The following is a 25648-nucleotide window of genomic DNA, read 5'->3' as shown; positions in this document are numbered from 1 at the left end:
ACACCCGCCCGCCCGCCATTCGCTGCTCCTTTCAGCCTGCAGTGCGCCACGTACACCACGGTGAACTTTCCCCATTGTCTGCTCACTGCAAGATGCGAATGTCCAGAATCAGCAATTTCATTGTTCTGCTCACAATAATCTGCTGTTCATCCAGGAGTTTGCTCCAGTGTTGGAGCCACTTCCACCAACATTCTAGAACGGGAGGAAAAGCCTCATTTGTCAATCTCTAAAGGCCGGCCTTTTCTGCCTTGGGTGCATCCCGGATACTACCGCCCAAAAACTGGGCTCGTTTTGCTGATGTCAAGTTACACCTCCCCCCCCCCCCCCCAATTCATCAGAATGGGCACACAAATCAGCCTGAACAATGCTGAGCTCACGTCAGTTTATTTAATCTTTGAGGCCACAACACTGAAAGTTTCCTCTCATTAAACCATTATTCACGTACATCAGGCGCAGCGGTTTTGTCACCTTCCGACTCGCGAGATGATGGTCAACTTCTGTGTTAGACATCAGTGTGGTGACTCAGAACTGCAGCCTGGCATGGAGTCTGTCACACTTGCAGCAGATAAAGGCAGTGGGCTGAGAATGTGTAGGATTCATTGGCCTCCGTTTTCTCTTTTCCCTCACCTCTTCTGGTGCCCCACCAGTCAGCCTTCAGCGGATTTCGCCCAGTTGTCTGCTATCTACAGATCTTACTAACAGGTGTTCATGGATGACCAGATAGGGACGTCCAGTAGGTCATCATCCATGGTCACTTCGCCGTACAGAAGGTCTTTGGGTATACGGCAGTCAGCCATCTGATGAATGTAGCTGAGTCATCACATGTTGTTGGCTTAATAATGATTATATGCTGAAGGAATTAGCATGCTCCAGCGTGCTCATGATGACCTTGTCCCTTCAAGAGATATCAAGGATACATCTGAGACAGCAACGGTGGAAACTGCTCTGCTTTTTTTCCTGTTGAGGGTATGTTGTCCAGGTCTTACCAATACAGAGCAGTGCACAAAAGACACAGGCTTGGTAGACTGCAGTTTAGAATTCTCCATCGAGTTGCTGTGGATCCACACTGAATTTTTAAGCACCTCAACTCCACTTTTCCACCTTATCCCCATCACCCTCGATTCCCTTACTGATTAAAAATCTCTGTCTCAGCATTGAACAAACTTAACGACCCAGCCTCTACAGCCCTGTAGGGGACTTTAACCTGGTGTTGTTAAACTTCTTACTAGGAAAGTATTCCACAGATCCACTGCCCTCAGAAGAAAATTCCTCCTCATCTCTGTTTTAAATGGGTGACCCCTTACTCTTGAGATTATGCCCTCTGGTCCTAGAATCTCCCACAAGGGGAAAACAATCTCTCGGCATCTACCTTGTCCAGTTCCCCGAGAATCCTATGTGTCTCAATAATGTCGCCCCACATTCTTATAAACTTCAATGAATACCAAAGTCCAAAGATCAATCCAAAGATGTGCAGGTTAGGTTCATTTGGCCGTGCTAAATTGCCCCTTAGTATCAGAGGGATTAGCAGGGTAAATATGTGAGATTATGGGGATAGGGCCTGGGTGGGATTGTTGTTGGTGCAGACTCGATGGGCCAAATGGTCTCTTTCTGCATGTAGGGATTCTCTAATTCTATGAATACAGGTCCAACCTACTCTGTTTCTCCTCATAAGAAAATCCCCCCATACCCAGGATCCCCAACATGGTGAACCTTCTCTGGACTGCTTCCAATGCCAGTATATCTTTCCTTAGATAAAGGGACCAAAACTGTTCACAGTAGTCCAGGTGTAGCTTTAGCGCGACTTCCCTATTTTTAGCTCCATTTCCTTTGAACGGAAAACCAAAATTCCACTTTACCTTCCCTACTACCTGCTGAATTTGCATGCTAGCTTTTTGTGATCTATGCAGGAGGTTTCCCAAATCCCTCTGTACTGCAGCTTTCTGCAATCTTTCTATATTTAAATAATATTCAGCTCTCTGATTCTTCCTACTGAAGTGCACAACGTCACATTTGCCTACATTATACCCCATCTACCACTCACTTCACCTGTCTACATCCCTCTGTAGACTCTGTCATCCTCACCACTTGGCTTCTCATCTATTTTTGTGTCATCTGCAAACCTGGGAAAAGTACACTTCTCTTGTCCAAGCCATTAATTTATAGTGTAAATAATTATGGCCTCATCATTGCTCCCTGTGGCAACCCACTTGTTACAGGTTGCCATCCTGAAAGTAACACTCTTGACCAAACTCTGTCTTAGCCAATCTAAGGGTGGGAACAATTTTGAAAGCAGAATGTTCTGACAGAGAGATTGATGGACAAACATAGAAGAACGAGGAGACGGAGGAGAATTGGAGTTATGCATGCAGCTCACTTAACACAGTTTTAAGCCTCAATCTGTTTGCACATTTCAAGCCCTGTTAGTCCATATGGGTATCCAGTACTTACCATGTACACTATTCACCCAGTTTAATTATTAAGGTTAACAATTGATTTTGATCAAAAACAAAATATGCCCCTACATTTCACTACCCAATTTTAGACGTAGTAAATGTAGATGTTATACCAGCACGGTGGCACAGTGGTTAGCACTGCTGCCTCACCGCGCCAGGGACCTGGGTTCGATTCCCGGCTCAGGTCACTGTGCGGAGTCTGCATGTTCTCCCCGTGTCTGCATGGGTTTCCTCCGGGTGCTCCGGTTTCCTTGCACAGCGTCCAGAGGGGCAATTTTTTCACAGAGGGTGGTGAGTGTCTGGAACGAGCTGCCAGCGGTAGTAGTAGAGGCGGGTACAATTTTGTCTTTTAAAAAGCATTTAGACAGTTACATGGGTAAGATGGGTATAGAGGGATATGGGCCAAATGCAGGTCATTGGGATTAGCTTAGGTTTTTAAAAAAGAGGGGTGGCTTGGACAAGTTGGGCCGAAGGGCCTGTTTCCATGCTGTAAACCTCTATGACTCTATGACACAGTCCAAAGATGTGCGGGTTAGGTGGAATGATCATGCTACATTGCCCCTTAGTGTCAGGGGGACTAGCTAGGGTAAATGCATGGGGATATGGGGATAGGGTCTGGGTGGGATTTTGGTTGGTGCAGACTTGTTGGGCCGAATGGCCTCCTTCTGCACCGTATGATTCTATACTTGCAAGCATTGTAAAGAGAGGGAAGCTGTTTTCATGGTGTGATAAGATTCTGCCATTGCTATGGATACCTAGGTCTCTTATAGCTGGCTGCAAACCAGCAATAAGTTTGGTGGAATGGATTTGCCAAGTTGTTCTACTCGTCGGCAGCAGTGGCTGTCTTCGATTCCAGGGTCATATCTACTCAGAATCGAGTGTTTCTGACATGGCTCTTCATGTAACGGAATACGGTGATTCTAGACCCACATATCTTTTGGATAGTAGTTGGGAAGTAGTGGGATCCGGAAAGCAGGATTTGTTTCCTTCCCTGCCTCCAATCTGCCTCATCATTAAGATGTTACGAATCATTAAATGATGCAGCGTGATAAACAAGTTGTCACCATTCTGGATGATTGGTAGCAAACTCCTTGCAGTTAATATCAGTACTGCCTCACTTCAAGAACATTTTCTGTCCTTCCCTCGAATGTTAGCCATTTGAGAGTTGGGAAAAAGCACTGGCGGGGAGACTGTTTTCAGCCACTGTTTTCAGCACAGGTACATTGGGGAAACCATGCAGACGCTACGACAACGGATGAATGAACACCGATCGACAATCACCAGGCAAGACTGTTCTCTTCCTGTGGGGGAGCACTTCAGCAGTCACGGGCATTCAGCCTCTGATCTTCGGGTAAGCGTTCTCCAAGGCGACCTTCGCGACACACGACAGCGCAGAGTCGCTGAGCAGAAACTGATAGCCAAGTTCCGCACACATAAGGACAGCCTAAACCGGGATCTTGGGTTTATGTCACACTATCTGTATCCCCCACAGCTTGCCTCCTGGACTTGCAGAATCTCACTGGCTGTCCTGTCTGGAGACAATACACATCTCTTTAACCTGTGCCTAATGCTCCCTCCACTCACATTGTCTGTATCTTTAAGACCTGGTTGGCTGTAGAGATTCGCATTCTAATCAGTATTCGGTAACTTGATTTTGTGTTTCTGTGTGCCCTGTTTGAGAGCAGATTTCCACTCCATCTGACGAAGGAGCAGCGCTCCGAAAGCTAATGGCATTTGCTACCAAATAAACCTGTTGGACTTTAACCTGGTGTTGTTAAAACTCTTACTGTGTTTACCCCAGTCCAACGCCGACATCTCCACATCATTCAGCCACTTGGACAATGTCCAGTCCTTTAATTGACTTTGTAGGATTTTTGTCTACATGCTCGAGGAGCTGGAGAAAGACACTAGCCTTAAGTAGTTGGACCTCCCATCGAACCCAGAGGGTCCAACAGAGACACTGTTGATTGAATTTCTATAGCGCTCTTATGTCATCGATACACAGTCCAGGTTTCACCGCAGTACAGGAGTATGGTGACAACTGCTCTGTACAATAGGACTTTAGTGACTTGTGGTGGTCTCTGTCGTCAAACACTCACTGCCATAATTAGTAGAAGGCTGAGTTTGCACAATTGATCTGGTATTGGATCTCCTAGTCAATAATGGCCTTCTGAGAGAGTGAGAGCTGCAATGTATGTGAAGTGCTCCACATATTCCTGAATCTCTCCTTCAATGGAGAGATGGGAGATGGAATGCTTGGCTGACTAGGTTGACAGGTTCTGGCAATAGTCAAGGACAGGCAGAGTTTCTTGTATGCAGAATTAAAGAAATCAAGAGTGGTTTGAAAATCTGGCACAGAGTGGGCAACAACATTGCAGTATTCCACAACTGGAGATCACATATATTTATGGTAGTCAGTTTAGTGTTGGCATTAAGGTAACTGAGGTTAAAGGGTTTTCCATCTAGTATTGAATGCTGAGACCAGAGGGCGGTTGATGAGGTGAGTAGCCACTGTCAGGTAGATTGTAAATAGTATGGGGCTATCACTGACTTACTACCAATCCAGGAGTACAGTCTTAACATATTGCAAACGCAGCTTAAATCTGCATGATGTATGCTTTTCAGGATTAAGACTGAAAGAACAAGAGTCAGGAGCTTCATTATTAGCTGCTCGTACAGCTAAACTGATGAAAGTAATGATTGTATCATGCTGGGCCAGGCAGACCACAAGGTTCCACTTTCAATTTCTGCTACAGGGATCCTGTCATTTCGCTTCATACTCCTTGGCCTAGGCATAAAACAGTTAAAATAAATTCATTTCAAGTTGCCACTGCTGGTCACACTTGTCCAGCGGCTCCAGCTGGGAACAGAAAGCATACAGATATGCCAGGATCAAATAGTTAGGTGGCTGTTTGTGACCAGCGCAGCCATGATGGGCCAAAGGGCCTCTTTTCCTGTGCTGTAGATCTCTCTGACTCAAATATTGACACATGGTCTTCAATATTGCAGAAGGCAGCTCACAGAAGAAAAATGCTCACTTGAGCAAGGTTAAGAGTTTCAAAGGCTGGAAAACCCCACAACATCGCGAGAATGAGCACCTTCAGGACGGAAGCAAAGATAAAAGCCATGTTTCCACTATTGTGTTGGCTCCTTTAGCTACAACACTCGAGTTTATTGCCTGCCCCTGACTGCCCTCCAGAACGATGGTAACGACCCATCTTTCGGAATGGCTATATGGCACGGATATACCCACAGTGCAATTAGGAAGAGAGCTCCAGGATTTTGAGTCAACAATGTTGAAGGAATGGCCATATGCTTTCAAGTCAAGATGGTGCGAGGCTTGGGAGGACAACTTGCAGATGTGTTTTAAAGCACCTGCTACTTTTGTAAGTGGTAAATGTCGCAGGTCGGAGAGGTGCAGTGGAAGAAACTTGGTGAATTTCTGTAGTGCATCTTTTAGATGGACACATGGCTGCCACATATACTGGCAGCAGAGTTTGATCATTTAAAACGTTGGGTATGGTGCCAATCAAATGGACTACTTTGCCCGAATGGTGTTGTTGATGCTGCACTCATCTAAGCAGGTAAAATATATTCAATCACACACCTGACTTGTGCCTTGTAAATGAAAAAAAAGGTTTTGAACAGTCAGATGGTGAGTCATTAATCACAAAACAGCCAGCCTCTGACCTTCTCTTGGGTATTTACGTGACTGGTCAAGTTAATTTTCTGGTCAGTAGTGACCCCCAGGATTGACAGGAAGGCAGAGTTTTATGACGGTAATGCCTTTAAATGTCATGGGAAAGTGGATGTACACTTGTTGGAGATGGCCAATGCCTGGCACATGCCCAATGCCAGTCCATTTGGACACAAACTGCTCCATCATCTGAGGAATATTTCTAGCATTTCCACAATCAAAATGAATGAAATGTTTGCAGCAATAAGGTCACACTGCTGGAAACAGGAAGCAAAAGAAATTAACACTCCACGCAAAGTTTAAAAAAAAAGAACCCCATCACTTAATCAGAAGCAGTGCATCAAATCTTCAGTGCGGAAGATTGGATGTTTGCATAGAATAATTGTACAGTGTTGTGCAACTGAGAAAATGAAGCATCACCCTTCAGTACTCAACTGGTTAACACTAAAAATGCTGTTTTTCTTGGCTAAATGAACGGGGCAAAGACCCTGCAGCTTTTCTGCCTCTACAGCTGAGCAGAAGAAGTTGGTAAGAAAACAATATGTCCAATATTACACATTTCAGGGTAAAGGAGAATTATAAGATGGTACACACTGGTACACAGAGTGTTCTGTTCCGTTCTCTTTGAACCTTACTGTATATAGAACATTTTTGATTTCTAGGAGTGGAAAAAACCATTAAGGTCAAAGGGGGCTTTTTTTTTTTAAATATTAGAACAATCCCAGCTACCCACCTTCACACCCTATCCCTTAAAACTTTTCTCTCGCTAAACATGTATCTGCCCCTTGAACCCACACATTGTTTCAATGGCCTTCCCTAACCTAACAAGCCAAAATATTCATCTAACTTCCCTTCTCACTGCTAACTTGCGCATTTTTAAATTTGTGTTTGTTACGTGGGATTGGTGTCCTTTCCCGCTGGAAAATCTTCAACCTCACCAATTGGTCAAGCAACCATATTGCAATATCATTTTGAGGTCTGAACAACAGACAATGCCATGCACTCCACAAAATCTGTTGCTTCCGTTCAAGTTCCAAAACACATACTTTGCTTTTAATTTCTCATTCCCCACAAGTGTAGTATTTACTGTGTAGACTCCACCCATAGCACCAACAGCTGCAACTGATTTTTAAAAAAATACCTTTCTGGCCACACACATACGTCTGAAACTTACAATGACTCCAATACTTCAGAATATTCAATCTGCGTTGCTGAGTTACTGCAGATGTGTAGTGTAAAATATACATACCAATTGCTGCATTTTGTTGCAGAATAGAAAGGTCGCTGAACAGTTCTACATAGCCAATTCCCTCTCAAGTGGTCCACGGATAGTCCACTTGAGTGGACCACTCGAGTGGTCCACTCGACACAAGTGAGTCACTGCTCCATTCCTGACTTCAGATTCCATACTCCAACAATCACTGTGGCACAAATGTTGCAACACATCTACAAATACATAATGTCTTAAGAATACGCTGCTACACTCTAGTGCAAGAGTGGCCAGCTTGAGGAGGCCAAGAAGCTCCTCAATTCAAGCCCTAACATCTGCCGAGTTGGCTGAATATAGCAAGGGTTTTTGTAAGGTGCTAAATTGCCTCAGGATCCCCATGGTGATGGGAAGGAGAGTTAGCCACAATACTGGTTGATGACTGGCAGTCTGGAAGAAACCATTGTATAAATACTGATGGACCCTTGTCCATCCTGCACTTTGGTTTTTGACTGAGTTTTTTGGAGCTTTTGTTCATCTCTTGTTCCTTTCCACTCCCCAAATGCGAGGCATAAAAGGCATAGCCAATTCTTCGCCCACTAAAAACTTGCCATAATTCCTCAACACCTAGTGGGAGCAGGTGAGGAAATCCACCTTCATCTATTCTAGTGTCAGTTCCCAATAGCCAAAATATAATCATTTAAATAACTAGGTTCATATATCAAGTTATGAAGTAAAACAGAATGCATCACGTCCCTTGTATCCAACTCAAAATTTTATTTCTGACCAAGTGAAGGACAGATTGTTCCACATTCTGATATCGGGATGATTTTCAATTACTTCCTAATGTCGACCAATGCTTTCAGCACAACAGCCTCTGGAGCAGAGCAGTCCAGATTGCCAGTTTCCTGACAGAAGGTGCAATTGGAGAAGAAAAAGGTGAAGTAGATGACCAATTTCTTTCCACCCTGCTGAGCAGTGGCCCTTCGTGCGAAGACCAAGCCAAGACTTGCGCAACTTGGACAGGCAAAAAGAAATGGCTCCCGGCCCAGAAGCACAAGCTTTCTGGTGGGTCATCAAATTTGCTAGGCAGCCCATAGACACTGGTTTGTTTACACGATGTTCATACTCAAACAGGCAGTTATGCTGTCAGGCTAATGCATCAGGAGAAACCAGGCTATCGGTTAGAAGTGTGAAATGAAACAACAAATGCAAAGCAGGCAAGATTTTTGTCTTAAATAATAATGTTTAAATTCCAGATCTCCCTATTTCCAAGTTGCAGTATTTCAGCAGAGGTTGGCCATTGATGATAATCTCGTACAAACGGAATCACTGTGGCCCAGTTATGAAAGCACTAACACCAGTATACTGTTTGTAGAGCAACCTCGCTGTGTAAGTGAAAAGTTCAAAAGAATGCAGAAATCTTTAAGTGGGCCCCCTGCATTTAAACTGTGCTGTTAATACCACTCCCCTATCACCTCTCTTTAAAACTGTTTTATTCATTTCTATTGGCAAAAGACAGTTCAGTCAGGTAGTTGTTTAGTTTTTAATTTCTCTTCTCTCTTGTAGAAATTTACGGATCTGTGAACAGTGCCCAACAGAAGTTTGAAATTAGCAGGATGCTCATTAACAACAACTGCAGTGCAAAAAAAACAGGGAGAGTGATTACGATCTTAAATTGTGGAACTCCAGTAGGCTGTCAAGTCCCTGACCTGAAAGACGAGAGTGGGAATGGGATGGAGAATTCAAACAAAAGGTGACCAAAGTCTCAAGGCCATGTTTGCTGAATGAAGAGAGGTGTTCAGCAAAGTAGACACCCAGTCTGCATCTGGTCTTCCCAAAGTACAGAAGAGCGCATCATTAGCACGGGCAACATGGTGGCACAGTGGTTAGCGCTGCTGCCTCACAGCGCCGGGGGGGGGGGGTTCGATTCCCAGCATGGGTCACTGGCTGTGTGGAGTCTGCACGTTCTCCTCGTGTCTGCGCGGGTTTCCTCCGGGCGCTCTGATTTCCTCCCACAGTCCAAAGGGTTAAGTGGACTGGCCATGCTACATTGCCCCTTAGTGCTTTTCAGGCTGCATTTGACAAAACTCTTCCTCTGTCCATATCTATGAGGTCAGCGCTATGGAAGGATTACTGTTGAAGCATTTAAAAGCTTTGTCAGAGTCCCAGGCTATTGTACCACGCAGTAATCACAAGCCAGACTCAGACTCTGAAGGAGCTTGATGCGCTTGAGCAAAATCTCCCCGAGTGTCAGGGGGACTAACGAGGGTAAATGCATGGGGTTATGGGGATAGGGCCTGGGTGGGATTGTGGTTAGTGTAGATTTGATGGGCCGAATGGCCTCCTTTGCACTGTAGGGATTCTATTCTATTCAAATACAGATTGAAAGTACAAATGGCATTTCTGCTGCAAAGAGCATGGAGACCGTAGGAGATAAAAGGACTCCTGTGCGCGCGCACGGGAAGGTACAGCAGGAAGAGGAAGGAGTGATGGAGGAGCGGTGCAGGATGTCATCGAGGCAGCAGTCCCTTCGGAATGCTCAAAGGGCACGGGAAGATGCATTTCACAGAGGCTGAATTAGAGCCAGCTGTCCTACATTAAAAAATGGGAGATCTTGCTCAAGCTCCTTCAAAATCTGAGTCTGGTCAGTGATTACTGCGTGGTACAATAGCCTGGGACTCTGACAAAGCTTTTAAACACTTCAACAGTAATCCTCCCATAGCGCTGACCTCTTGGGTATGGACAGAGGAAGAGTTTTGTCAAATGCAGCCTGCAAAGCAGCTGATGGAAATTGAGGGTGTAATCAGGTGAATTTCCTCCAAACCAGACTGGCTGCTTATCAAAGTGTTTCATATATTAGCTACTTCTTTCTCACGTAGGTAATTAAACGAGGTGACAAGTGAACAATACTGATCAATTTGCAAATAATTTCATCCTCAGCAACTACACAAACACTACTTGTTACTAGACAGTAATAGATTCATCCGTCAATCAGTTAACCGCAAGACATCCGAGAATCCCAAGTTGAATACTTCTTCCGTCCGCGTTGATCAGATGTGACCAAACAAGTTCTGCTAAACAGGAGAACAAAAAATCTGGAATAAAAAGATACTGGCAATGCACAGCACCTACTGTGGGTGGCTGTACTCTTCATCAGGGCTGGCATGAACATAATAAAAAAGGGCCAGGACAGATAGAAACTTCGGAAGTTTCAAATGGGCAGCTCAAAAGTTTGATTATCCGTGCTACATAATTACCCACCGTTCCCTCAGAGCAGTGTTACCCACTGGAGCAGCCATCTACATCAATAAAAATTCAGATATTGGTTTGTGCTACAGTTCTTCACACACGCAGCAGTGCTAGGAGAGTCAGTAATCAGAGAACACAGATTTAAAATCGATTATACAGCATAAAAAGCCATTCAGTCCAACTGGACTACGCCAGTATTTAATCTCCACACAAACTTCCCCACTGCCGCCTTATAATCCTATTAACACACCCTTCAATTTTTTTTCTCAACTGGATTTCTCAAATACATCTGAAAGGAGGACCGACTTCATTCAGAAGGGTGGCACGCTGCCACAGTGGTTAGCACTGCTGCCTCACCAGTGCCAGGGGCCCGGGGTTCGATTCTGGCCTCGGGTGACTGTCTGCCTGGAGTCTGCACGTTCTCCCCGTGTCTGCATGGGTTTCCTCCAGGTGCTCCGGTTTCCTCCCATATCCCAAAGATGTGCAAGTTAGGTGGATTGGCTGTGCTAAATTGTTCTTAGTGTCAGGGGGACTAGCTAGGGTAAATGCATGGGGTTACGGGGATAGGGCCTGGGTGGGATTGTGGTCGGTGCAGATTCGATGGGCCAAATGGCCTTCTGAACTGTAAGGTTCTATGATTCTATGAACTCCAAACCTCTGGTAAAAGCTGCTGATGAATTCTTTTTCTGATTTATCAGTGACCATCTTATTTTTATGGCCTTGAGTTTAGGTTTCCTCCTCAAGTTTAACTACTGCCAAGTTCTATGCAATTCCTTCTCCCCCATAGTAGTGTTGTCTATCGGAGCAGAAATTTACACCAATGATAATTGGCAAAATAACTCGAAGCAAGATGAGAAAACACTGACTATAAGTTATAATGATCTGGAACGCACTAAAAGGATGGTATAAGCAAGTTTAATAGCAATAGTCAGAAGGGATCAGATAAATCTGAGAAGAGGGAAAATCTGCAGGATTATTGGGACTAATTGGATAGCTATTTCAAAGACTTGGTATGATGGTCAAATGACCACTCTGAACTACACCTTTCATCTGACTTTATAAAACACAGAGATATGGCAGTTTGCTTTAATATACAAGACACAACACCAGTATAACATTTTACTCGTTACTGCCTCAATTAATGTTTTAATCTCAGCTGCCAAAACTTACATTTTAAACACTCCTGACTTTTAATATCTCATCTAACAAGGAAACATCTGTGGCCTCACCAATGTGATCCAAGGCACTGTACACATGAGAATTCAGTCATCCATTTTAGCCAACATTGCACTAGCATAACAGGTTTACTGAAGGCAATTTTTTCTCCTGTTCACTTCCCAATTAGCTGTAGTTCCTGCACTTCTGTCCCCAACGTGAAAACCCTATAAATATTTCCCCCTTGTCTTTGAGAGAGAGTGAGTCACACAATTCCCCTATTTTTGAGCAGAGGAAAGGGAGGGATAAAACTCAGCAAGCAGTGCCAAAAAAAATCTCAATAAAACCATACAAAAACCATAGAGATAAATCAAGGAAAAATACAAATGCTGGTAAATGGAAGCAAAACAGAAATTGTTGACTACACGCAGACAGTTCACCAATACTTTGAGGGGGCAAAAAGCTAATATTTTGAGCACAGACCCCTTGTTGGAAATATTAACCGTCTTGTTCTTTTCAAATGTTAGGTTTTGGACTTCTCAGCATTTTTCAAATTCAGTCAATGCCTATGTCAATTCACTTTATCTGCACACCCACACAGATTTTCTTAGTAGACGATATACAAAATCCTTTCCTTGTCACCTTGCACTGTTGAGGCAAGCTATTGCATTTTATACAGTATGGGCTGCTACATCACACACTAGCGCTTGGTATAATTAATTTAGATTAAACAGCTGGACTGGACAGAATCTTGGGTAGGCAGGAGGTTCGAAATCAAGCAACTACTTTCTCGTCAATCCCTCTGCACTCAAATGGAAAAAGTGCTGCTTTACTGTACAACTGGGAATTGGTGCTTTAGAAACATAACTGTTAGCCAGTGCTGCCTCTGAACTAATGCTAATTCAGCATACGTATCCACAACAATCAAGAGTTCCAAATACACAGATAATTCCGAGATTCTGTTTTGAGATAAAACTTTACACAAACAGGCAAAATCAGTCGGAGGGAATTACATCTTGGAGGGGTCCAGGAGGCAGTTTGCAAGACAAAGTAACCCACTGGAAAAATCAATGCGTGTCAACAAAGTTGTCCACAATAGAGGGAGTAGATATTCCAAGGTTCCTTCAGTACCAAACGAAAATAGTGCACCCACAAGCTCACTGCTTTTATCCAGGTCCAGGGAGCGGTTGAGGACTCTGGGTCTGTACTCGTTGAAAGATGAGGGCTGGACAGAGTGGATGTGGAGGGGATGTTTCCACTAGTAGGAAAAACTAGAACCAGAGGGCACAACCTCAGGCTAAAGGGACGATCCTTCAAAACAGAGATGAGGAGGAATTTCTTCAGCCAGAGGGTGGTGAATCTGTGGAACTCTTTGCCGCAAAAGGCTGTGGAGGCCAGGTCATTGAGTGTCTTTAAGACAGAGATAGATAGGTTCTTGATTAATAAGGGCATCAGGGGTTATGGGGAATGGGCAGGAGAATGGGGATGAGAAAAATATCAGCCATGATTGAATGGCAGAGCAGACTCGATGGGCCGAGTGGCCTAATTCTGCTCCTATGTCTTATGGAGCATCAGCACATGACAGGGACTGGCATTGGCAGGAAACAACAGCATAATTGAAAAACTCTCAGAAGCTCCAGATCAGGTCTTTCACTGCATCCAGGGGAGACGGGGAATTGGAGGAAAGAACTTGCCCGTGTTCAGCTTGCCCTGAGAAATGCACAGGGCCTTCAGTCAGACAACTGCACCAGCCAACGATGCCCCAGGACAATCGGTCACGAGGCCATAAGCATTACGCAGGCCCAGCTCTACCCCTTCAAGGCAATGGGTCTTCATGCCTTTTCGCTGATCTATACGTCTGAGGAAATGAGCACTCCCTGAAGGTAAAGTTACTTGAGATTTACCCCGAGTACAGAAAGACTAGATAAATCAAGACTAGGCGATACAAAGTTGAGGTTGCACAAAAGGGAGAAGAGTTGAGGTGAGATGAGAGCGACTGCCCTTGACATCAAGGCTGACTGAGCGTGGCATCAAGGAGCGCTGGCAAAACTGGAGTCACAGGGAATCAGGGGAAAAACTGGTTGGAGTCATACCTGGCACAAAGGAAAAGGATTGCGGCAGTTAGAGGTCAATCATCTCAGCTCCAGCACATCACTGTAGTGTAGTATCCTAGGCCCACCATCCTCAGCCGCTTCAATAACCTTCCTTAATCATAAGGTCAAAAGCGGGAATATTCACTGATGACTGCACCATTCGCGACTCCTCAGATGCTGAAGCAGTTCTGATTTGGTTCGTCACATTGGGTGGCACAGTGGTTAGCACTGCTGCCTCACAATAAGAAGTTTAACAACACCAGGTTAAAGTCCAACAGGTTTATTTGGTAGCAAAAGCCACACAAGCTTTCGAGGCTCTGAGCCCCTTCTTCAGGTGAGTGGGAATTCTGTTCACAAACAGAACTTATAAGACACAGACTCAATTTACATGAATAATGGTTGGAATGCGAATACTTACAACTAATCCAGTCTTTAAGAAACAAAACAATGGGAGTGGAGAGAGCATCAAGACAGGCTAAAAAGATGTGTATTGTCTCCAGACAAGACAGCCAGTGAAACTCTGCAGGTCCACGCAACTGTGGGAGTTACAAATAGTGTGACATAAATTCTGATTCTAGGATCGCATGATAAAGACTCAGGAGGAAAAAAGCAGAAATATTTATGTGAAATAGTGTGACATAAACCCAATATCCCGGTTGAGGCCGTCCTTGTGTGTGCGGAACCTGGCTATCAGTTTCTGCTCCGCGACTCTGCGCTGTCGTGTGTCGCGAAGGCCGCCTTGGAGAACGCTTACCCGAATATCAGAGGCCGAATGCCCGTGACCGCTGAAGTGCTCCCCAACAGGAAGAGAACAGTCTTGCCTGGTGATTGTCGAGCGGTGTTCATTCATCCGTTGTCGCAGCGTCTGCATAGTTTCCCCAATGTACCATGCCTCGGGACATCCTTTCTTGCAGCGTATCAGGTAGACAACGTTGGCCGAGTTGCAAGAGTATGTACCGTGTACCTGGTGGATGGTGTTCTCACGTGAGATGATGGCATCTGTGTCGATGATCCGGCACGTCTTGCAGAGGTTGCTGTGGCAGGGTTGTGTGGTGTCTTGGTCACTGTTCTCCTGAAGGCTGGGTAGTTTGCTGCGGACAATGGTCTGTTTGAGGTTGTGCGGTTGTTTGAAGGCAAGAAGTGGGGGTGTGGGGATGGCCTTGGCGAGATGTTCGTCTTCATCAATGACATGTTGAAGGCTCCGGAGGAGATGCCGTAGCTTCTCCGCTCCGGGGAAGTACTGGACAACGAAGGGTACTCTGTCCACTGTGTCCCGTGTTTGTCTTCTGAGGAGGTCGGTGCGGTTTTTCGCTGTGGCGCGTTGGAACTGTTGATCAATGAGTCTAGCGCCATATCCTGTTCTTATGAGGGCATCTTTCAGCGTCTGGAGGTGTCTGTTGCGATCCTCCTCATCCGAGCAGATCCTGTGTATACGGAGGGCTTGTCCGTAGGGGATGGCTTCTTTAACGTGTTTAGGGTGGAAGCTGGAGAAGTGGAGCATCGTGAGGTTATCCGTGGGCTTGCGGTACAGTGAGGTGCTGAGGTGACCGTCCTTAATGGAGATGCGCGTGTCCAAGAATGCAACCGATTCCGGAGAGTAGTCTATGGTGAGCCTGATGGTGGGATGGAACTTGTTGATGTCATCATAGAGTTGTTTCAGTGATTGTTCACCATGAGTCCAAAGGAAGAAAATGTCATCGATGTATCTAGTGTATAGCACCGGTTGAAGGTCCCGTGCGGTGAAGAAGTCTTGTTCGAACCTGTGCATGAAGATGTTGGCATATTGAGGTGCAAATTTGGTCCCCATGGCTGTTCCGTGTGTCTGGATGAAGAACTGGTTGTTGAAGGTGAAGATATTGTGGTCCAGGATGAAGCGGATGAGATGTAAAATTGCATCTGGAAACTGGCAGTTGTTGGCGCTGAGCACTGAGGCCGTTGCAGCAATGCCATCGTCATGGGGGATGCTGGTGTAGAGTGCTGAGACATCCATTGTGACGAGGAGCGCTCCTGGTTCCTCACAATGCCAGGGACCTGGATTCAATTCCGACCTTGGGTCACTGTCTGTATGGAGTTTGCACATTCTCCCCGTGTCTGTATGGGTTTTCTCTGGGTGCTCCCGTTTCTTCCCACAGTCCAAAGATGTGCAGGTTAGGTGGATTGGCCGTGATAAACTGCCCCCCAGTGTCAGGGGGATTAGCAGGGTAAATACATGGGGTTATGGGGAGTAAGGTTTGGGTGGGATTGTTGTCGGTGCAGGTTCGATGGGCTGAATGGCCTCCTTCTGCACTCTGGGGATTCTATGTATTGGAATACAGTGATATTGTTTCTTGCGCACTATACAGACAAAACACACAGTTCATAGAGTATATAGGGGAGAAGGAAAGGAGAGTGTGCAGAATACAGTGTTGCAGTTACAGATAGGGTGTGTAGGTTCATTCAAAAAGTCTGATGGCAGCAGGGAAGAAGCTATTCTCAAGTCGGTTGGTACGTGACCTCAAACATTTGCATCTTTTTCCCCAATGGAAGAGAGAATGTCCGGGGTGCGTGGGGTCCTTAATTATGCTGGCTGCTTTCGCGAGACAGTGGAAAGTGTAAATGGAGTCAATGGATGGGAGGCTGGTTTGCGTGACTGACTGGGCTTCGTTCACAACCCTTTGTAATTTCTTGTCTTCTTAGTCACAGCAGGAGCCATACCAAGCTGAGATACATCCGTAAAGGATGTTTTTTATGGTGCATCTGTAAAAATTGGTGAGTTGTAGCAGACATGCCGAATTTCCTTAGCGTCCTGAGAAAGTAGAGGACTTTCTTAAAGTGTCATGGTTGATGTAGACAGGGGCATGTCCTCCACTACGCTTCTTGAAGTCGATGATCATCTCCTTCGTTTTACTGACAATGAGGAGATTGTTATCGCACCATTTCACCAGATTCTCTATCTCTTTCCTGTATTCCGTCTCGTCATTGTTTGAGATCCGACCCACTACGGTGGTGTCATCAGCAAACCTGAAAATGGAATTGGAGGGGAATTTGGCCACACAGTCATAATGTATAAGGAGTATAGTAAGGGGCACTTCCATTGTGGGGCACCAGTGTTGAGGATAATCATGGAAGGCTTGTTATTTTTATCCTTACTGATTGCGGTTTGTGGGTTAGCAAGTCTAGGATCCGGTCAGAGGGAGGAGCCAAGCCCTAGGCCACAGAGTTTGGAGATGAGTTTTGTTGGGATAATGGTGTTGAAGGCTGAGCTGCAGTCAATAAATAGAAGTTTGACATCCAGGTGCTCCACGGTTGAGTGTAAGGCCAGGGAGATGGCATCCGCTGCAGACCTGTTGTGGTGATAGGCAAACTGTGCTGGGTCCAGGCAATCTGGGAGACCAGAGTTGATTTGTGCCGTGACTAACCTTTCGAAGTACTTCATAATGATGGATATCAGAGCCACCGGACGGTAGTCATTAAGGCACGCTGCCTGGCTTTTCTTTGGTACAGGGATGACTGTCGTCTTCTTGAAGCAGGTAGGGACTTCAGATTGGTGTAAGGGGAGGTTAAAAATATCTTCGAATAGCCCCGGCAGCTGTCTGTGCAGGATTGGGGTGCTCATCCGGGTACCCCATCTGGACCTGTCGCTTTCCGTGGCTTAACTTGCAAGGCAGCCGATCTGGCATCTGCGACAGTGACCTCGGAAACCGGTTCGGCCGAGCCTTCCAGGGTGGAACACTTCCCTCGTTGACTTCTTGCTCAAAACGGGTGTAGAATGTGTTGAGCTCATCGGGGAGGGATGCACTGTTGCCGGCCGTGTCCATGCCCAAATGTAGCAAAGCCACTCAAGTGTCAAGCAATGACCATCTCCAATGAGAGAATCTAACCATTTCCCCTTGACTTTCACTGAATTCCCCACTATCAACATCCTGTGGTTACCATGGACCAGGAACTGAACTGGACTAGCCATATAAATACTGTGGCTACAAAAGCAGGTCAGAGGCTAGGAATCTTGTGGCAAGTAACTCAACTCCTGCCTTCCAAAAGCCTGTCCACCATCTACAAGGGATAAGTCAGAAGTGTGATTGAATACACTCCATTTGTCCGGATGAGTGCATCGCCCACAACACTCCAAAAGCTTAACACCAGCCTGGACAAAGTGGCCCAATTGATTGGCACCCCATCAACAAATTTTCACCCCTCCCACCACTACTAGCGAACAGTGGCAGCAGTGTGTACCATCTACAAGATGCACTGCAGAAACTCAATCCGGTTCCTCAGGCAGCGCCTTCCAAACCCACGACCACTACCATCTAGAAGGACAAGGGCTGCAGACTTCATGGGAACACCACCACCTGCAAGTTCCCCTCCAAGCCACTCACCATCCTTACTTGGCAATATTTCAACGTTCCTTCATTGTTGCTGGGTCAGAATTCTTGAACTACGTCCCTAACCGCACTGTGGGTGTATCGAGACCACATAGACTGCAGCAGTTCAAGAACCACCCCCCCCACCACACAGAGGGTGGCAAGTGTCTGGAACAAGCTGCCAGAGGTAGTAGTGGAGACGGGTACAATTTTGTCTTTTATAAAGCATTTAGACAGTTACATGGGTAAGATGGGTATAGAGGGATATGGGCCAAATGCGGGCAATTGGGACTAGCTTCGGGGTTTAAAACAAAAAGGGCAGCATGGACAAGTTGGGCCGAAGGGCCTGTTTCCATGCTGTAAACCACTAAGGTAGCTCATCACCACCACTTCCAGGGTAATTAGGGATGGGCAATAAATGCTAGCTTGGCCAGCGATGCCCACTTCCCATAAATGAATTTTATAAATTCAAACTGAGTGATTGACCTTATGATTTAAATAATCTTTAATGTGTGTACTCCATTCTGCAACCTTCAAATATAGATAAATTTTATTCTATCATATTGATCCCGTGAATATGCTTTTCTGTGAATTTCCACTGAGGTTTTTGTTTGATCTGGATGGAGTTAGAGTAGAGATGCGCCACAAATGGTGGAACAGGTTTGATGGTAAACGACCTACTTCTCTTTCTACGTTCCCGCTATTTAAAAAAGGAGGGAGGGAGTAACAGGGAATTACAGACCTGCTAAGCCTAACGTCAGTAGTAGGGAAAATGCTAGTCTATTATAAAGGATCCTAATCAACAGGATTAGACAAAGTCAGCACAGGTTTATGAAAGGAACATCGTGCATCAGTCACTGAAAGCAAGTGCCCGGGTACAGCTGACAGTAAAGAAGGCAAATGGTATGGTGGCCTTTTAGGACGGAGGTGAGGAGCAATTCATGAGGGAGTGGGGGGCAATTCATTGGGGGGGGGAGGGGAGAAGAGTTTAAAACTAGGGGTCATAGTTTGAGGATAAGGAGTACATCTTTTAGGACTGAGGTTAGGAGTAATTTCTTCACTCAAAAGCGTGATGAATCTGGAGAATTCTCGACCACAGAAGATTGTGGAGACCAAAATCACTGAATATATTTAAGGAAGGAAATATTTAGATTTCTAGACTCTAAAGGCGTCAAGGGGTATGGAGAGAGCGCAGGAACATGGCATTGAGAGAGAAGATCAGCCATGATTATGTGAATGGCAGAGAAGGCTTGAAAGGCCACACAGCCTACTCCTGCTCTTATATTCTGTTTCTGTGTTTCTAATATATCATATTTATCATGAACAACTGCTGTAAAGTTACATGCTGAATTCTGACTGTAAATCCTCCCCGAGGCTGGTGGTGGGGCAGTGAAGGTACACACCGGCCAGCAATGTAAATTCCCACTGTTAGTCCATACCGTTGGACTGAGAGCCTCAACGGCTCAGAACCAAAGGTAAACAACAACCCCGGCCACAAACACTCATGGCATCAATCGTTTATGCTGGCACAGACTGAAACTACCTAAAGAGACGACGCCTTTCTTCAGAGGCAGCTTGGTGGTAAATGAATTGTAATTATCCAGCAGACAATACAGCCACCCTGATTATTCATTACTCACTGCTTGCTCTCTTCGATGGGAGATTCCGTTGCGTCATTGTGTTCATCTCGGGTAAAATCCTCAGATTCCGCCTGCAACAGAAATAAAGAGTCAACGAGATTAAAAGAAAGGGGCCATTCCAAACTTCATCCATATAAATTTTCTTCATCGAGCCCTCCCTTAAATCACTTTCACTCCAGACCTTAACACTGTGGGCAGCGCGGTGGCACAGTGGTTAGCACTGCTGCCTCACAGCGACAGGGACCCGGGTTCGATTCCCGGCTTGGGTCACTGTCTGTGTGCATTTTGCACATACTACCCATGTCCGTGTGGGTTTTCCTCCGGGCGCTCCAGTTTCCTCCCACAGTCTGAAAGACGTGCTGGTTAGGGCGCATTGACCCGAACAGGCGCCAGAGTGTGGCGACTAGGGGAACTTCACAGTAACTTCATTGCAGTATTAATGTAAGCCTTACTTGTGACTAATAACTAAATAAACTTTACTTGAGTTGCTCTTAAGTTTAGCTCTTTACTGCAGGGGTCAGATTTGCTGTATTTTTTCCACAACTTTTCTGATGAGAATATACTTCTGGGGTTGATTTGTCATCTATCCCCCCCCCCCCCCCCCCCCCCCCCCCCTCAGTGACACTTTTGTGTTTCTACTTTGTGGAAAGCTTAAAATAACAAAGAAAACAGCTGACCCAACAATTTTACTGCATCCTGATGCACCCTCCAAACTACGACTGTACACCCTGTTGACTATCACTTCAATCCCTGTTTAGTCAGCACCTCTCCCATCATAAAACGGGTCCTCCATCTCAGTGAGTCAGTAATTGCTACACAGGATTTATAAATAGGTGTGGGGTACAAAAGCAAAGAGCTAACGATGAACCTTTTATAAAGCACTGGATCGGCCTCAACTAGAGTACTGTGCCCAATTCTGAGCAATGCATTTTGAAACGGTCATGAAGGCTTCAGACACGGTGCCAAAAAGATTTATGAGGAAGGTTCCAGGGACGGGGGACTTCAGTTGTATGGAAAAATCAGAGACGCTGAAGCTGTTCTCCTTTGAGAAAAGGCTGGGAGGAGATTTGATAGTGTAGCTCAAATTATAAGGGGCCTAGACAGAGTACATAGCAAGCAACTCTCCCCTTTGGTGGAAGGGTTGGGAAATAGAGGACATACATTTCAGGTGATTGACAAAAGAACCACAGCAACGGGAGGAAAATTATTGTTATGCAGCAGGTGGTTAGGATGAGGAATGCACTGACTAAAGGACAGTGAAAGCTTTTAAAATCATAGCTTTTAAAAGAGAATTGGATAAGCATCTGAAGGGAAAGAAATTCAAGGTAGGGGAGCGAATTAGCTAGACTGCTCTTGCAGAGAGCTGGCACGAACTCGACAAGCTGAATAGCCTCCTTCTGTCCGTAACCATTCTGTGATTCTCATCAGGATCTTTGCCAACAAATATTTGTGTAGCGCCTTAATATAATGAAATACCCGTGGGTGCTTTATAGCAGCATTATAAAACAAAGTAGGATGCCGAGCCACAAAAGGACAGATGACCAAAAGCTTGGTCAAAAGGCAGGTTTTAAGGAGCACCTTAAAGGGGAAAAGCAACACGGAGGGGTGGTGGGGCGTAGGGAGGGAATTCCAGACTTGGGGCCTCGGCAACTGAAAGCAATTATAATCGGGAATGCACAAGGAGGCCAGAACTAGAGGAAGGCAGATATACCAGACGGTCACAGGATTGGAAGACAGGGCAGGACAAGGCCACGGGGGATTTAACTTTAATATTCTCAACCTTGTTTTCAAGATGTTGCTTGGTTCGGAGCCAGTGTAGCTCAGCAAGCACAACATTGACAGGAGAATGCGACAACTGCACCCAACTATTACTCTGACAGTGCTAAAAAGTGGTATCCTGGTCAACATTCGTCACTGAATTAACACCACTAAAACATGTCAACAAATCATCTGCCTGTTGGATCTTGCCATTGTACGATCCCAGCTGATGGTATTTACTGGTCAGTCAAGTCTAGAGTGGAACCCCGTTTGATAGGACAGGTCCTAACTGTTATTTATTGTTTTGAGACGTGGACGAACTGAGTCACATGGCTGCCAATAAACTTTTAGCAGAAGAATAAAAGATTTATTAAACAATGGGGTCCTTCACCCTAGCTGTACTTTCACAGATATATACAGCTTTGTAAGGATAACACAAGTTACAATGTTCTCAGTAAGTGCACAGTCCATGTAAAGCAATAAACAAAATGTGGTCAGACACACCACACTCTGAAACCTTGTGACAGATGCCACTCAATACAACGTCTATGGATTTTTCATCAAGTCCCCTCAGATGTTTGTTTCAACTGGTCTCGTTGGAACTGCTCTCACTGAGGCTCTCCAAACTCCCCTCTCTCAAAGAAAATGCTTGGAATCTTCTCCCAAAAATGCTTTCTCTCAGATGTCTTCAGCAAGGATCCACATCCAGGATTTGAACACCTCCTTTCAATATTCCTCTGCCCTGAGACGCCACGTGTACTCAAGCTTCCACACAATCTTTCAGGTACCAGCCACACCAACAGAATACCACTGCTTCACAAGCTGTATTAAGATGCCACCAGCTTTAGGTTTACTTCAGGTGGCTGGCTTCTCACCAGCTGACTTCTCCAGGTCTGTATCTTGCAGCTATCTTTAACTGGGAGCCTGTCTCTCTCTCTCTCTGCTCCTGACTTCATTGAACAGAACCTTTTTTTTTTCCATATTTCTGTTCTTTATTCCTTTAAATTTGTGGGCGGCATGGTGGCACAGTGGTTAGCACTGCTGCCTCACAGCGCCAGGGTCCCAAGTTTGATTCCCGGCTTGGGTCACTGTCTGTGCGGAGTTTGCACGTTCTCCCCACGTCTGCGTGGGTTTCCTCCGGGTGCTCCAGTTTCCTCCCAGACTGAAAGACATGCTGGCTAGGGTGCATTGACCCGAACAGACGCCGGACTGTGGCGACTAGGGGAATTTCACAGCAACTTCATTGCAATATAAGCCTCGCTTGAGACTAATAAACAAATAAAATAAATAAACTTTAATTTCCTGGAATTCTCATCCCCTGATTTCTAGGTGTCCTTGAGCTTCTGGGACTTGTTTCCTGCACTGTTGAATTGTCCTGCCTGCACTAGCAGCTTCTGTGAAAAGCATGTTGCTTCTGGGTGATCTGGGTGAACTCAAAATGCTTCGGCTGTTCAGTGTGAATCTCTGGTTGCTAAGCAACAGCATAGTTTTTTTCAAACCTCTAATAGCTTTTACGTTGTAAACCTTAATTACAATGCAGATAAGGTTTAAAGTGAAACTCACATTTGTAGAGATGCGGGCACATGAAAATAAACCAAAGTTTTAACCCTTTCTTAGCACACAAGTCAAAGAGTCAGAGGTTTACAGCATGGAAACAGGCCCTTCGGCCCAACTTGTCCATGCCGCCCTTTTTTTTAAAAAACCCCCAAGCTAATCCCAATTGCCCGCATTTGGCCCATATCACTCTATACCCATCGTACCCATGTAACTATCTAAATGCTTTATAAAAGATAAAATTATACCCGCCTCTACTACTACCTCTGGCAGCTTGTTCCAGACACTCTCCACCACTCTGTGAAAAAATTGCCCCTCTGGACACTTTTGTATCTCTCCCCTCTCACCTTAAACCTATGCCCTCTAGTTTTAGACTCCCCTACCTTTGGGAAAAGATATTGACTATCTACTTTGTCTATGCCCCTCATTATTTTATAGACCTCTATAAGGTCACCCCTCAGCCTCCTACGCTCCAGATTTAAAAAGTCCCAGTCTATTCAGCCTCTCCTTATAACTCAATCCATCAAATCCCGGTAGCATCCTAGTAAATCTTTTCTGCACTCTTGCTAGTTTAATAATATCCTTTCTATAATAGGGTGACCAGAATTGCACACAGTATTCCAAGTATGGCCTTACCAATGTCTCGTACATCTTCAACAAGACATCCCAGCTCCTGTATTCAATGTGTGTAGGAACACAAATTAACCTTACACCTTATTTCTAATACACACAATACAAATATAAATTACTTAGTCATCTCCCATTCCTAACAGCATGCACAAAGTGGCAAACACGTTTGCCTCTAAGACCATGTTGACCACATTTCAAAACTAGCTGTCTGTAAAGTAGTTTGGGGTTTCCTTGCAACCAGAAAGACACCATATCAATTCAAACCATTTCCCCTTTAAGAACCTGAAATTTCACACTACAAAAACTCCCCCTTCTATTTAAACTCCTGAAAAGTGTCAGATGTCAAGGTGCGAGCCGTAGAAAGATAATCGATCACCGAGAAATTACTTTAGCCCTGCAGATTAATCAGCCCCACTATGGCCAAAACTATAGACCTATTAATTAACTTCACTGAACTGAAGAGAGATGGTGGACTGAATGGAACAATTAGATCAGGATTTCAGCAAGGCTCAGATGTTTTATACTATAACAGTACACCTTGCACAATCATGGGGAAAAGTAATAAACAAAGCATAAATCAATATCACAGGCCAGCTATAATTATTTGGAGTTCCTACTGATCTTTCTGCAATGCTACAAAGAGACGGGAAAGCACTGGTTAGTTTCCCTCTCATACAAGCAACGCAGAAAAAAAAATCTAATTTCCAAAAGAAATTACAGGCTCAATTACAGCAGTGTGGTAAACTTACAGCCACAAATGAATTATAGGGCAGAAACTGATAGATTATCTTGAACTTCCAATAATACAGAATGCAGACCAATCCCAACTGAAGAGTTTCTAGTTGAGTGACGTCTTTTAGCTGTCTATATTCCTAGTCGGCATCAGGATTTCACCTCCTCCCACTCAACTCTCTCTCCTGCATCAACACTGCTATTACAGAAACGGGGAGAGGTTATTTTATTCATTCAAGGGATGTGGGCATCACTGGCTGGGCCAGCATTTATTGTCCATCGCTAATTGAATTGAGTGGCTTGCTCGGCCATTTCAGAGGGTAGTTGAGAGTCAACCACATTGCTGTGGCTCTGGAGTCACATGTAGGCCAGACCGGGTAAGGATTTCCTTGCCTAAAAGGACATTAGTGAACCAAATGGGTTTTTACAACAATCAACAATGGTCATCCTTAGACTTTCAATTCCAGATTTTTACTGAATTCAGATTTCCCCATCTGCCATGGTAGAATTCGAACCCGGGTCCGCAAAGCATACCCTGGGTCTCTGGATTATTAGTCCAACGACAATACCACTATACCACTGCCTCCCCTAGTTAATGGTATATAACCTCCTCGCTCCCATCTACTTCAATCCCACTCATTCAAAGTCACAGAGTGGCAATTAAGACGGACACGAGGGCAGTTATACTGCACCAGTGCTGGCCTCAGTAAATCAATTGTCATTTTCGATGGGATATATAGTCAGCCTGATGGTAGAAGTAATGGTCTACCCAACTTAATAAATGACAATTTTATTTTGCAGGTTTTTTGTTGGCTTGCAAGCTCCATCCATGTGTCAGGAACAGCACAAAGCTCAACAGGTAGAAATAGTTTATTTAGCATGCGAAGGCTACTTAGGTCAGAATCCATATCTCACCAGCACTCAGACTCTAACCAGGCTGCTCTTCCTCAAATACCACTGCAGCATATCAGAGTGTAAAAATATGATATGGCTTATATAGAGTTTAGTGTTCTAACAACCTTATTTCTACTTCCCCTATATTGCACTGTTTTCACAGACTAATATTTAGATGGAAAATAAAGGATTTGTTTATTACGTTCCAAAAGATCTGCTCAAGAGACCTTAAGGAGTATAAAT

The 25648-nt window shown here is 45.0% G+C and overlaps 1 protein-coding gene across 1 annotated transcript in view; it reads right to left on the bottom strand.

The window, feature by feature from the left end:
- Nucleotides 1-25648, bottom strand: part of LOC144487902 (uncharacterized) — a 99092-nt gene that overhangs the window by 34093 nt on the left and 39351 nt on the right. The window contains exon 5 of the mRNA XM_078205953.1: nucleotides 19838-19908. Coding sequence (XP_078062079.1) covers nucleotides 19838-19908 — 71 coding nt within the window. The remainder of the gene's footprint in view (nucleotides 1-19837; nucleotides 19909-25648) is intronic.

The sequence above is a fragment of the Mustelus asterias genome, unplaced genomic scaffold, assembly GCF_964213995.1.
Source record: "Mustelus asterias unplaced genomic scaffold, sMusAst1.hap1.1 HAP1_SCAFFOLD_1114, whole genome shotgun sequence".
Classification (NCBI taxonomy): Eukaryota; Metazoa; Chordata; class Chondrichthyes; order Carcharhiniformes; family Triakidae; genus Mustelus; species Mustelus asterias.
The sequence above is the reverse complement of the archived record's forward strand: the minus strand, read 5'-3'. Positions and strand labels throughout refer to the sequence as shown.